This window comes from Notamacropus eugenii, chromosome 7 (genome assembly GCF_028372415.1).
Source record: "Notamacropus eugenii isolate mMacEug1 chromosome 7, mMacEug1.pri_v2, whole genome shotgun sequence".
NCBI classification, from domain to species: domain Eukaryota; kingdom Metazoa; phylum Chordata; class Mammalia; order Diprotodontia; family Macropodidae; genus Notamacropus; species Notamacropus eugenii.
This window is the reverse complement of record NC_092878.1, coordinates 64,122,691-64,138,217: the sequence shown is the minus strand read 5'-3', so window position 1 is coordinate 64,138,217 and position 15,527 is coordinate 64,122,691. Positions and strand designations below refer to the sequence as shown.

Here is a 15,527-nt window from a genome sequence, read left to right as displayed (position 1 = left end):
GAAATATTTTTGTGTCGTTTACATATGTTAACAATACTGTCTGCTCTGAGTAATACTTCAGTTTCAAAATGGCAATATTAGCATGAGCCTTCATCCATTTGGTGCAACTTTTGTAGCAATCAGTGTGGTTCAAATCTAAATTCATAATTAGACTTCTTTGGTTCTTTGTTATGACAGCTGATTTCAACTGGTTAACATCAGCATTTATATCCTTTCTTCAGTTTGTTGCCAATTTTCCATTATGAAATACTTGATTAAGTCAGGATTGACTTGTTTCATTTGGATACCATGTTTTTTTTTTCTTATTTTTATTCTTTCCTAGTTTTGTACATATTTTGATTTTTGCCTTAACATACAGGAAATAATCTGTTACTCTGCAGTAACTGTGGTCAGACTGTAAAAATTACAGTCTACAACTGTAGAATTCTGTTGATTCAGGAATGACTCCTATATCAGTACAGTCTTAGATTAACAAAGCCTAAGTCTACTTAAATGCAAAAATAGTGATAGAAACAAAAGTTTTGTTCCATCTAATTTAGAATGGCCTGTCAATATTATGCTGCAAAGATGCAGAGAGGGTAAAGTATTTTTCATAAGCTAGTGGAACTGTAACTACTTCTAGACTCATGCTCTGTCACTATCACTCAATAACCTCTCCTCAATTAAAGCCTATATCTGCATAGTATAGCACCCCTTTGTGTTCCTTTTCTCCTGAATGCTTTCCTCCATGAGTTTGGAAGTTAGGTCAGTCATCCCTTCAACCACCTTCCCTGACACCATTCTTCTATCCATTAACCTCTTCATGGTTTCTTGACATCCCCAACTCCTATGAACTCTAAAACAATTATATTTTAGTCAGTCAATGAGCATTTATTAAACACCTATCATCTTCCAGGCACTGAGCTAAGCATTGGGGATACAAAAAAGGCAAAGATAGTCCCTGCTCTCAAGTAGCTCCCAGGCTAATGGGGGAGATGACATGTATACAACAATGCAGAAAAAAAACTCTACATTAGATAAACTGGAAATAATCAAAAGTAGGAAGGCAACACAATTATGGGGAATCAGGAAAAAGTTTCTGTAGAAGGTGGGATTTTACTCAGGACTAGAAGGAATCTAATGAAGCCAGTATGTGAAAATGAAGAGAGTACATTCCAGGCATGGAAGACAGCCAGTGAAAAGACTCAGAATCAGGAGATAGAGTATCTTATTCAAAGAATGGGAAGGAGGCCAGTGGCATTAGATTGCAGTGGTGCTTACATCTTAAACTTCTCTGTTTCTCAAAATCTCTCCCAAATCACCTCCCCAAAACCAGATTCCCTAGCAATACTTTTATTTGTTACATCTCAGCTCCCTATCAAATTTATGAGGACAGCAATTTCAAATTTTTGGTGCTCCTTATAAGATTCCCAGCTCTACCTCCTCTTTCACGTCATTCTAATCAGATGACCTCACAACTACATTGAAAGATAAAGGCAATCTCTCTGCTACTTCTCTAAATATCTCAGTATTCTTAGAGAGGTGACTTTTTCTTCTTCTCAGAGGTAAATACTCCATTTGTACTCTCAATTCTTTCCTCTATAAACTTCATCATGAATTTACTCTACTGTCTCCTTTCTCTCAGCATATGCTCAGGTACTTTCATGATATTAAAACATAATCCCTCCTTGTGTATCCTTTTACCCACGCAAGGCATTATCCCATAAGTCTTCCTCCCTTTTCTGTTCTCCTGAGATCTTTGATAGTTTTAGTCTCTTCCCACCCCTCATTTTCTCCTATCACTCATTTTCTGATTCCTTCCACTCTGACAGCAGTTACCCTGGGGACTGGAATACAAAACTCTCTAAGCTTTCTTCATAACTAAGGAATCCACATTTAACTGGTCTAGGTCTCTGCCCTAAGCAATTTATGGAAGGAAAGAAATGACTCCAGGTCCATAGTGGACTTTTTCCCTTAGACTCAGTGGCACACCACACATATTGGCATCCTGCAACAGTTCCCTCTGTTTTCTAGTACTTACCTGTAGTCCCAGCCAGATTAAAATTTTTCCTTTTCATTTATGCTGGGGGTGTCTGGGGAGTTGTTCTGTTGTAAACTGGTAATTTAATCTGTGTATCAGAGTATAATTGCAGATCGGGAAGGGGTTGTTGAGTAAGTGTGTTAGCAGTTAAATCCCTAAGGTTTTAACCTTGTTAACTTCAATTTGTCTGGCACGGCTGGAATTGCTTTATCTTTTGCACAACATTCAATTTTTGGAGAGGTTAATACCATTGATTATATGACCTGGAAGTACCTCCACTTCACTGTCAAACTTCCAGAGTATTGATGTTTCATATCTCCAATTCCTCATCAATCACATGTTCTTTAGCCTCTTGCCATCTGGCCTTTGTTTCTACTACTCTACTGAAATAGGTCCCTCTGTCACCATGATCTCTTTATGACAAAGTCAATGACAGTTTCTTTTTCTGTTTTCATTCTCCTTGACCTCCCTACAACAACTTCTGATGCCACTGGCCATTGCCTTCTTCATAATATTCAGTCCAACTATAACTTGATCCAACTCTCCTGTGGTTTTTTTTTTCCCCTTCCTCTCTTTTTTGTGTATTAGGGCCTTTGGAGAATGCTAAAATTATTTAACTGGAAGAGCCTGGAGGAACTTGCCTGTGCATGCCCATATTCTCCTAAAGTAGAGATAATCTTTTCTCCTGCTGTGTGAGTGGAGCCTCCTTTGATTGTCTGCATAACTAGAACTGGTTACATCTGTGAAGCTGGCAATTAGTGAGACTTAGATGCTTGCTCTCTTTCTGACTTTTGATCTTTCCTGCTGTGTCCAGAGCAGGGGTGGCGAACCTGTGACCTTGAGGCACATATGACCCTCTAGGTCCTTAAGTGAGGACCTTTGATGGAATCCAAATGTCAACAAATCCGTGAAGTTTGGATTCCCTCTAAGTGATGTGCTTGAGGACCTAAAGGCCTACATGTGGTCTCAAGGCCACAGGAATCCCACCCCTGGTCCAGAGGGTGAAGATCACAGCTTGATCACAGCTTGGATGCCAGGAACTGAACTTATGAGGGGGGAAGGAACTTCCTTTCCCTACTCCCCTTGACTTTTACCTCCCTTCTCTGGAAATGGGGAGGGGGTGGCATTTGTTTCTGTTCTGTCATTTGCTCTTCTTGAAGTGGTAGCAGTGATCCCCACCAGACTCAGGAGTTCTAGTCAGGGCAACCTTGAAGCTGAGATTGCAGACAAGATACCAAGCCAGCAGAGAAGCCTAGAGAAGCTTGGTACTTGAATCCGGGAGGATTTTGAACTTGGAACTAGGACTGTGCTCTATAGAAATTGAGCTAAACTCTGAACCAAATCCCTCCCCAATTCCCGAGACTGGGGTGGTACAAGGAGGAAGGGGATTATGCTTCCCATTTGTTGGGGGTAGTAAGTTTTATATCTTTTGAAGAAACTATTCATATGACAAAGCTAATCTGACTGTTGGTGATAAATGGAATTAGGATCCAGGATACCAGCCCAGTTGGAGGTGGGGGTGGGAGCACCATAGGTGAGGACCAGAGTCAAAGATGGGTACTGAAGAACCCTGGGGGAGAGGAAAAATCTAATCTACATGGCATTCCAGGCAAATGAGAGTAATGGTAACAAGTCTTACATTGCTTTCCTTTCCTGAGTTTTCATTCACTTTCTTAGACTTGAATATGAGCTTCCCACAAGATTATGACTATTTTATCTTCTCTTTTTATACACTCTATTTTCGTATTCTCATCTACATCTGTCACTTCAATTATCACCTCTATGCAAGTGATTTCCAAATCTCTACCATCAATCATTAATTACTCACAACAGTCCAATATTTCTACTATCCTGCTGAATATCTGTGTGGATGGCCTGCTGATATATAACACTCAACATGTCTAAATCTGGAATTCCTCAAATCTTGCCATTCCCCCTAACTTTTCCATTTACGAAAAATTTTTCTAACACACTACTCTTCCCATATCAAATTTCTACTATAAGATCATCATTGACTTCCTACTGGTTACTGAACAAAGCCCAAACCCTGGTCCTGAATTTTCAAGATGCCTGCAACATGGTTCCAACTTAACCTTATCAGGCATTCTTCATACTCTGGTTCTGGGAGCCACAATCAAATAAACTATAATCAAATCAATACTTACTTTAAAGGGAAAGGAATGACACTTGACGCCCCCCCCCCCCCAATCCCTCATTGCTACACATGCCATTCCTTTCAATCCCCTAAATGTATTGTGTTGCTCTACTAAAATATAAGCTCCTTGAAGGCATGGACTACCTTGATTTTATAATTATGTCACCAAATTTTAGCACAGTGCTTTATACGTAGTAATCAACAAATGTCATTTGTTTATTCCTTCCTAGGATGGGAGTATTAAATGTGTCATGGCATGAACTTTACTTTGAGGTAGTAGGCTTAATAAATACTTTTAAAATAAATTGAATTGAACCTTTTTTTCCCATTCAATTTATAGCAAATTGAATTTAACTACTAAACAGGAATTAAAAGTAAAGTAGACATATCTACAGGCTATGTTCTTTCTTGGGTATTCACAAAGAAAAAAACATGAAGAATGATACATTTTTTATATTAAGAGATTCTTTTATCCAGTTCCCCCCACCATTTCTCTTGATTATTCAACCATACCAAGAGAATGAGAGGCAGTATTGCAAAGTGAACCATGTGAAAAGAATTTAGAGATGGATGATGTGGGTTCAATTACCCACCCTGCTTTGTATTATTGGTGGGCAATCAACTTGACCCCTCCAAGCCTCAGACTTTCATGTAAATGCTGACTGATTATGTGAGCTTCTAGCTCTAAATATCATGATCCTCTAAAGTCTGTGATCTATTTCAGCATATCTGGAGAAGACTCAGTACTATGTTCATAGTTAAGTTCTTATGCCTAAAAGGTCCCTAGTTCTGTTTCTTATTGGTCTTCCTGTTCCCCCTACACTTTTAACAGTAGAAAGATAAAATATTGATCCCTGTCATTTATATGAAAACCGTTTCTACTCTAGGTTGAATTTATCAGACTTTCCTTTTGAGACCCACTTCCCAAACCTTCAGTCATTTTGACATGTTCTTCTGGAACCTCAATTTCTGTTTTCAGTTTCAGAATCCAAAATCCCATCCTCCACTGATCAGTTAGCTAAGATATTGATCCTACAGTGAAGGTTTCATCATGAGGTTTCAGATTGCTTCTGTCACTACTATCCCAGTAAGATCCAACTGACTTTCTCAACTCTTATGCTCATGAGTTCAGGTCAGAACATGATGATCCAAGTGGGCACTTTGTTTCTACTTGCATCATTACGATTAGAGATCCTGTTCTCAGAACTAAATTAATTGGGCCGCTTTAATGACAGAGAAGAAAATAATCCAGCTCCAAGCTGATTTATGGGCTCTGTAGTATTCCCATGAGTAAAAAAATCATTTTGCTCAGCAAAGTCAAAAGATTGCAATACCCCGAAATCTGCTTGAGGGAAATACAATGCATTAAAAATAATCTTTTTTTTTCGTTGATGTCTTGTTGAACACATTTGAATTTTAGATTAAAATATACATATAGATAAATGGGATAACTCTTCAGTAGTTCCACATGTTCCTTACCAGTGCTGAAAAAGGCTCTATTTTCAGCATCAAAGTTGACATACACCCTTACTTGCTTTGCTGGAAACTTCTCTGTTGTCTGGAGATATGCTTCTGTGTCTGCAGAAGAACTCTAGCTAGAGTGTTGTCAACTTTAGAGGAAACACTTTAGAAAGTACCTTTCAGATTAAATTATTTTACCTTTAGGCCTGTTTAGCTGGGGCAAAATGAGATCAACAAGGGTTTTGGTACAATTTTCAAATGGAAGCTTTCCTTCTGTTGACAGAGCCTAAAAGCCCCAAAGATTTTCAGATGAAATCCCTGGGTTATTGGTTCAGAATTTCAGTGAGAAGCCCATTGCTCCTTTGTGGAATCCCTTCTAGCTAAGGTTAAAAAGCAGAGAAGACAGGGAGTGATTAAGAGGGAGGGGAGGAGGAATTCCAAACAACATTTTACAAACAGAGAACAGAATCACAGAACAACACTAGAACAGTGGACTCCAAGACAGAATGACAAGACAGATGGATACACAAAGGAAACACAAACTTGACTGTCACCAAAGAAAAGAAAATCGAAAACCAAGATCAAAATTAAAAAAAGAGACACAAAAAATAGGCCGCAGGAGCAGCTCATGGTACTGCCACAATTCATTGAAATAAAACATTTTTTTGAAAATGAAATTATGATCAACTTAAAAAAAAAGGTATTCCCCAAACTCATAAACTATAGACTTGCTGGAATTAGCCTGGATGTGTAACTTTGATGGAACACAAGATGGCATCATCACAGCCCATGCACAGGTGAATGAAGGCCATGGTTAGTTAGTGAGCTACAAACTGTCACTGCATGCCACAAAATGATTTCTGGCTTGTCCAGAAGGAAAAGATACAACAGATATTCTGCATCTGCAATAAAATTCTTTTTATGCCATCTGCAGTTTAGGGGAATAGGTGTATTTTAGGGAGTAGTTGTTTCTACTGTTGTTATTTTCTTTGATTGGGGCTATCGCTTTTATTTTTTCTTTAATCTTGGAAATCCAAGTTGAACTGGAAATAGTCTGTGCAGACAGTGGGCAGGGAGAAAGAAGAAATGAAGGAAATATAGGGAAAATAAAAGCAAGGAAAGGGGGGGACTTCATTCATTTATACACAACTTTCTTGGGATTTAAAAAAGAAATAGATAGGAGAGTGCTATAAGGAAAGGGATTTGTCAATAGGATGGCAAGAAAAGATTTTGTTGCCTTAGTTTGATTTGCATATCTATATATCTCTCAGTATTTAAAAAAATACTTGATAGGAATTACTTTTAGAGAGGTAGAGCAATGAATTTTTAAAATGTCATAATGACTTAAAACACTCAGGATAAAAAATGAAGTAAAACAAAATATTAGAACCACCAAAAATTCATGCGGCACAAGATGAGGTGAAATGACAGAAAATGTTCTTGAAATATATACAAAGTATATATCTATTTATATATATACACAAGAGTGACTATATATTTATAGATATATCTGTATAATTTTTTCCCCCAGCCCTCCCAAGAATAACTAGAAGATGAAATTACCCATTGAAAAAAAGAAAAATAAAATAACCTAAATAAAAATCAACATGCTTTATTCATCAAATAATAAAATATCATGCATCTGTTGACATCCGCTGATGCTGGGTTAAGAATGAGGGCATGAATTTCTGTGTAAACATATGATTGATGGCAGGGATTATTGTTGATATCTGTCTTATATTATTTGACTATTATTATATACTGCATGTATATATACATATACATATATACACACATAACTCCATTAGGCAAGATGTTATATAATTACACATACACACAGTATATATATAAATATAAATATTTTAGTTTTATCAGAGTAAAAATAAAAAGAAATGGATAGAAAGAACAAAGGAAAACCCACAAAACTTCTTGAGAACCACAAAGCATTAGTTGCATGCTCATAGGATTTAGTAAAACTTGGTCTTTTTTTTTTTAACTGGCCTTTGCAATCAGGAAGTTTTCATGAGTTTAGCTAAAAATCCCTGGTGTCAGATCACATACTTGTGCATGTGGATATAGGCATTCTCATATAAGCCCAAGAACACTGAACATGGTATTAGTGCCCTTTTAATTTTAATCTGGAGTGCAGTGTCATAACATGGGTATGACAGAAAGTATTTCTTTTGCTAAAATAAGTCAGAGTCACTGTTTGAGGGTCGTTACATATTTTCTTATGTGGTATTTGATGATTAATCCTGTTCCCTAACCTTTCAACGAGAAATCCTGATGAAGGAGTACTCTAAGTTCATAATGGTGAGTTTCTATACATATACACACATATATGAATTTATAATTTATAACATAACCCCCAACTATTGAAAAGGTACTTACAAAATTGACAGTGACCAATTAGTATAGACAGAAAACTTGAACAGGTGTCTAGTGGAATTTGTGCCTGCTTTTCATAAACCATTTTAGGAGCCCAGTTCCTGTGGTAGTAAATTGATTACTCCACATATAAACATTTATGTCACTGTAAACAAATTTCATCAACTTGCTAATGCTTGTAGGCGATTTAGTACAGTCTGCCATTTCACAAACATTTCTGTTCACTTTGGACATGTAGAATTTGAGAATATAAGGGAATAATAATAGGGGAAATCCAGGGGGAAATATCTAATAGACAGTTGACAATGGAAATCAAAAGAGAGAATAGGACTAGACATACAGGGTATATCAAAAAAGTTAGTGCAAATTTTAGTTAGTAAAGTTTAAAATTGCATGAGGATTTTGGGGATAGCTTGTATAGATTTGAGCCATCCCATTGAAAGGGAAATGAAGTTAAGTGTAATAAAAATAATAATAATTTTCATTGTTTAATCGTTCAGTTGTATCCAACATTTCATGACCCGCTTTGGCGAAGATACTGGAGTGGTTTGCCATTTCCTTCTCCACCTCATTTTACAGATGAGGAAACTGAGGCAAATAGGATTAAGGGACTTGTCTAGGGTCACACAGCCAGGAAGGATCTGGGGTCAGATTTGAATTCAGGTCTTCCTGACTGTAGGCCTAGTACGCTATCCACTGCACCACCTAGCTGTCCCCCCCGGTAATAATAATTCTTAAAATTTAGATTGGAAGTTCTTAGCATTTTTTTTAATGTTAAATTAATGTTTAATGTTTTAATGTTTGGCAGTCTCCTTCTCCAAATAATGTTTTTAAAATGCACAAAATAAAACACATAAGATTACAAAGGAAACAATTTTACTGAAATACAGTTATCAAAATATTAAAAAAAAAAAAACAAACCAAATTCATGGAACCTAGTTTAAGAACTTTTCTTTAGATCTTTACAATTTCCTAACAGACTCACCAATGCTCTTATACTCAAAGGTTTCAGGTGCATATTTTGTGTTGGTTCAGTGAGGGCCAGAGAACATAAACAAAAAGTGAGGATTTGAGAAAATTATGGGATTTGTAAGGTTTAACTAAGGCTAATCCGAATCTTAAAATGTCTCTGAAATGACCCAGTCCAAGGTTTAAAACTGTGACCATAATTATGTTACAAAAGTGGTTTCTGGCTGAAAAGAGGCCTGTAACCCAAACCCAGAAACTCTAAAACCTACTTTTGTTCAAAGTAAACTGAAATACTAGTTACATTCTAGGAGATAGCTAGGTAGCTCAGTGTATAGAATGCTGGGACTGGAGTCAGGAAGACCTGAGTTGAAATCCAGCCTCAGACACTTACTAGCTATGTGACCCTGGACAAGTCAGTTAATTTCTGTTTGTCTTAATCCACTGGAGAAGAAAATGGCAAACCACTCCAGTATCTTTGCCAAGAATACCCTATGAAGAGTGTCATCCATGGGGTCACAAAGAGTTGGATATGACTGAACAAGAGGTACATTAAGAAAGAAAAATCACTAACTCTGTAGTCATAAAATCTGAGTTCAAATCTTGATTCTGGTGCTTATTTCCTGTGTTACTTTGGGTAAGAGGCTTTGATTTCTTCATCTGTTAAAAGAAGGGATTGGAGTAGATTGCCTCTAAGCCTTTTCCAGTCCTAGATCTATAATGTTATCAGCTGATGGCTTTTGTTCCATTATGAACAAGAAAAACAATGGGTGACTCTGTATCCCATGTCACCATTTACAGGAGACAAATGCTTCAAAGGGTCATACCAGCTAGCAAAATGCAATGGTGAGGTATCCGAGATGAGAGGACATCATGGATACAGATATTTTTAAAAGGTTTCAGAAGGAGAAGTCAGTATACTCCTCAGGTAAGAAAAAGGGCATTCAGCTGTAGCACACTCTTCCCTAAGGTGAACAAAATAGGGCTTATGACAGAAAATTATGTGTATCTTAGTAAACAGTTAAAGGGTCAAAAAGAAAATTTAGATTTTAGTCTCAGCATCACCAAGTAGCTATTTTATGCTGAAAAATAAGTGGTAACCTGGCATTATGGATAGATTCCTAGATGCACAGTCACGAAGACTTATTATTATTAATCAGCAGCTAAGTCCATGCTACTTTTCTTAGGTACATTGAGGTTAAGATACTTACCCAACTTCAAGTAGCTTGTTATAGGGGTAGGAGACTGGTTTAATGTCATTTTTTTGTGAGTTTGATACAAACTGCTTATGGAGAGAGATCATGCCTCCTTATCCCCCACAACTTCTAGGTGCAGTGAGGAAGTATATAGCAGACATACCCAAAATGAATTATTCAACCATTCTAGATGCTGCATTTGTGCCCTTTGCCCAGGAATGACAATGAGACCAGGTTCTGTTTCTTAAAAAACAAAACAAAACACCCTGCATTTAAATAGCAGAATCACAGAATTTCTGAGTTAAAAAAAGAAGTTTGGGGGTCACATAGAACAAGCTATCTCCTGTCTGCATTTTGGAATCCTTGTCTTCCTTCGAAGAGCAGCTCAGGGACTGTGGCCTTTCCTGATCCCCCAGTTGTTAAGTACTCTCTCTCTCCCCTCAACTTTTCTTGTATTATACCATATTTGCTGAAGCCCCTACTAGAATGTAAGCTTAAGAGTAGCAACTGGGATCTTTTTGTCTTTGCATCCTCTAGCACTTAGCATATTATTACTTATATTATCATAGGTATTTAATAAATGTTTGTTGAGTTGATTTAAACAGGAATCCTCTTTGTCATGTACACTATAACAAGGGTTCTTAAGGTGGTATTTTGGAGTTGGGAATGGTGTTTGTGAATTTCTATGGGAAAAATTTTTCTTTTGAATTTTCACTAATCTCAAATTGGAATTTAGTATCAACAATAATGTAAGCAACAAAACATTAATTTGAGAAGGGGTCCATGGGTTTCATCAGATTGCCAAAAGGGTCCATGCCCCCCCCCCCCAAAAAAAGTTAAGATCTTCTGCTGAACAATACGTAAGAGCTAAATTGAAAATGAGTTATTGTTGGACTAAGGTAAGGTCTTTACTTTTAACTTTTCCATCATCCCAAAGGGGTATTTATGCCTCTGTGTGTATGTAATTCATTATAAGGGTTACTTTTTATTAAGAACTCAAGAATTATCTGAAACCCAATGACAATATTTTTCCTTGGTTAAATAATCCTAAATTATTGGTTATAAAACCAATCACAAGTAACTAATTGATAGTACCCTAATAATGAGCACGAAGTTTGCATATTGGAATTTTTTCCTCAATACACTTCCTACTGTTCACAAAGTATGAATGCATATCAGAGTCTACCCATGATGTGAAGAAATGTTAGACTCTATTCTAAGACCTTCAATTTGCATCTGACACTTGAATGTGTTTTATTACAGCAGGGTGCTAAGCCATAGCACAAACTTTTTCTTTTTTTTTTTTTTAATATACCAACCAACTTTCTGCTGAAGCATCTGGAACCTTGAATTATGGCAATAAAAAGTAGAAAGACTATTTCTTCAGTATTCCTAAAGTAGCTTTCCCTTCTCAGATAAAGTGCAGCTAGTCATGGAACTTCCTGACTGCAAAGCCATTTTGCAAATAACCAGATTCTTTTGGTTTTCTATCAAGTCAGATCATAAGAAAGCATTATGGGAATGAGCAGTTGGTAAGTTTGAAGACACAAGTCTTAAGTGGGTTTTTATTTGTCTTACTTTTTTTGCATGAACCTGAAAATTCTCATGAAGTTACTAACACAGTATTTTAATGGTTTGTGGCTTCTTCATTTAAAGGAAAGAAAATAAACCAGAAGGATAACTAAACAAAGAAGAAACAACTAGAAACATAAAACATTACTGCTGAACCTTTTGAAAAAATAAGATTCTAACCCAACTCGAGTTTTTTATTTTCTTTAATGTACACAGAAATTCGATGATATCTGTTCTCTATTATATCTATAAATGCTTAACTTATGGCAAATCTCAAAAAGGAAGACTTGGAAAAACCTGCAGCAAATAAAACGCACTTCATTTGTCTGCTGGACATAATAATCATATATAGCTCATTATAAAGAATCAAAACATCAAAATGTATCGGGGTCTACATGGGAAATAAACTCCTAGGCTTCCAACGGCCAAAGTTCTACTGGCTCCCACATGATACATTTTGTAGCATCCCAGAAGATACCATGGCATGGCTCAGTACCAATTTTGCATTTACCATGCTTTGTGGCTCCACAAGTTCTCTAGACACATAGAGAACAGAATCACATAAATATACTACTATGTAACTACAGATTAACTCCCATGGACAACATTTTTTCTGATGATCTCCAGAACAATCCATGAGGATTAAATAATATTCACCATGTATTATGACTTTGCTCTGAATTTAATTTTCATTTTAATATAGACCTATCCTTCTTCCTCTCCACAAGTACTGCTTTTGCAAATGACTACTTAAAATTGTAACCATGCTTATTACTTGTGAATCTGAGAGGAATCTGATCACAAGTTGGGCTTCCTATAATTTCCAATAACTTATTAAAGATCTTAATTTCAATTTTCTTACGTGATTATCACTCATTCCATGGGATCGGATGCTTTGTTAAAAAAAGTTATATTTACAAATGTATTCTTATACATATATATATGCACTGAATACACACACATATACATATTTAATATATACATACATGTATAAATACACATGTGTATATATATGTTTTTTGCAAATGAAAAAAGTTAGCAAGCTAAACAAGACTGACCTGACCTACCTGTACTAGGCTCACATTCAACAAAATCTTCATCGTCGCTGGAACATTCAGCAGATGAAACAAGGTCATCTGATGTGGGCTATTCAAATCAAAGAAAAAAATGAGAGAGAAAGAAAGGAAAAAGAGAGATAAGAAAACATGAACAAAGACATATGAGGTCTAATACATAGAATGGTCTTCTCTCTATAAAGGAGGCCTCCTCCAGGAGCAAACCTTTTGAATATTTAGCAGCAGTCAATGGCTTTCAATTCTTGCAAACCAAGCATACATCCTATGTCTTAATAGGTGGTCCTGAAAATGCATATAGGCTGGGATGGACAGCTCTAACTTGTGAGCATTATTACATTTTCAGTGTGAGCTTTTATATCTCAGAAATGAGCAATCACTACAAATCAGGAATTTATGTATTGTTTTGCTGAATTCTTGAGTTTAAAAAGTGGTAACAATCCAGATTAAACTGAATAAATGTGTATATATACATTTTCCTCCTGGAGTCCAGTTATCAAACATTTACCAACATATCCTTGTATTGCTCTACATACATTGCTTGAACTCAACAGGAGTACAGCAGAAGGCTCAGGGAATTGTCATCACCAAACTGGAGGCCTGATGACTGTAAGTTAATAATTACCAAAAATAATTGGCATTTATAGAATGCTTTAAGGTTTGCAATGTGTTTTATATTCATTAACTCATTTGAGCCTCACAGCCCCTCTGTTGACATAATATAACTCTCTTGGCCACCTGGCTTTAACCCCTACCCTACCTTTGATAAATATTTGTTGAATTGAATTGAATTCGTGATCTAGCTGTAACCTGCATTCCCAGGCTTATATTAATCCTTTCACATATTCTATAGTCTAGTCAAACTGGTCTTCTTTCTGTTATTTTCATATAACAATCCCTCTCCCACCTCAATGCCTTTGTATAGGATGGATATAATTTATTTCTGAAAGGTATCTCTGCCCTAATTTCCTTCAAAGTTCAGCTCAAGCATCACTTCCTTCATGAATTCTTTCCTGATTCCCCTATTCGCTAGTTCCTCCTTCCCAGTCAAAAATTTGCACTTTTAAATCTATTTTACATTTATTTTATATACACATATATGTATATACATATGTATATGAACATACATACATATATTGTCTTCACTGAAGGAATGTAAGTTTCTCAAGGGACCAAGCTTTTTCTTTCTTTATATCCCTTGAGCTTAGCACAATGCCTGGCACTATAATAAGTACTTTATAAAAAAAAACTTGTAGCTTGACTGACTGAAGTAGCATCAAACACCTGTGCTCACTGGTAGGGCTAGAGTGGAAATAACACAAGTTCTTCCTCCTCCTAGGGTATATAATCCAGTGAGGAATATAGCATGTAAGTAAACAACTCTAATAAAATATGAGATCTGGCACACTTATAAGAGGCACAGAGTGCTATGTGAAGAATGTAGGAAGGGGAGGAAAACAGAAAGATTAAAAGAGAAGCTGGCTATGAGTTCATCAAAGAATTTGGGGAATTCCAGTCATTGAGAACCAGAAGGGCAGCTAGAAATCATGGTTTCTGAAGAATGAACCATGTGCAAGTTAAATCCAATTCAAAAATCCTCCTTGGAATTCTCCCATGTGTTTCAGTGCAAGTTAGGAATCATTCAGGGCAGATACTGTGTACACGTGTGTGTATGTGTGTGCATTGTGTCTGAGTGCATTGTGTCTGAGTGTGCTCGCATAATTAATGAACAGTGTCTATCACAGTCTGTTAAGGGAAAGCATAATGGTCTCTCTCCCCAGAAGCAACTCCTTCATGTAATTGCTGCAAATTAGTTGAATTAGAAAGGTGGACCAATAGGGAAATTCTATGATAGTCCCTAGGCACAGGTTAGACTATTCCTGAAGAGATCACAAAGCTACTTTTCCTTGGCATTTTCAGCTGGATCTGCTTCCCCAACTCTCCAGCTTGCTGCAAAATGTGCTGTTCGAGCCATGGTGCTGAAAATACTGATCGTAGAAATATATGAGACTGTGAACACATCTAGAAGATCTCTTGCTGTAGCTGGCAGGAGCCCTGTTCTGTATGTCACTGAGTAGCACTTGTCTTCATATCCAGCTCCCTGCCCTACCCTTTTATTGCACTCCTGAAGTAACCAATATGTTAATTCACCTGCTGATTTAACCACTTCCAGGGGCCAAAAATCATGGGTCCATATTTCAAGTAGAAAACATTCCCTTACATGATTTCAGTAAGTTTGGTATTTCCAGGAAGGAAACACCCAGTGCAGGTGCACTTGTCAGGAATATGATTGTCAAGAGCAACTTAGAACAGTGGAAAGACCCTGTTTGATCCCTAACTCCAATCACCTGATAGGGAAGGCAGAGCACCCAGAGCCACAGTACTGGCTCACTTCACATCTGGCAGAGAGAGGTTTCAAGCCATGCTCCTCCTTGAGGTTAGTAGAAACAACATTTTTCAAGCGTGTTTCATTTAATTAGGCATTCAGGTTTGTCTCTCAGAGGAGCTGGTGGCAGTTTGCATCCTAGGTCAGCATTTTGGGGTGGAGAAATGTTATTCATATTTACACTATACTAGTTGTTCTTTGCCTTTAAAAGGATAGTTTTATAAGACTTATCCCATTAGAATGAGAGGGCAAGAATCACATCTTGATCTTGATTTTATCACCAGCACTTAGCACAGTGTCTGGCACATAG

General features: G+C 36.9%; 1 protein-coding gene across 1 annotated transcript in view; it reads right to left on the bottom strand.

Moving 5' to 3' along the window:
* The window catches only part of NRXN3 (neurexin 3), a 532,333-nt gene that overhangs the window by 50,266 nt on the left and 466,540 nt on the right, over nt 1-15,527 (bottom strand). The window contains exon 7 of the mRNA XM_072625145.1: nt 12,826-12,904. Coding sequence (XP_072481246.1) covers nt 12,826-12,904 — 79 coding nt within the window. The remainder of the gene's footprint in view (nt 1-12,825; nt 12,905-15,527) is intronic.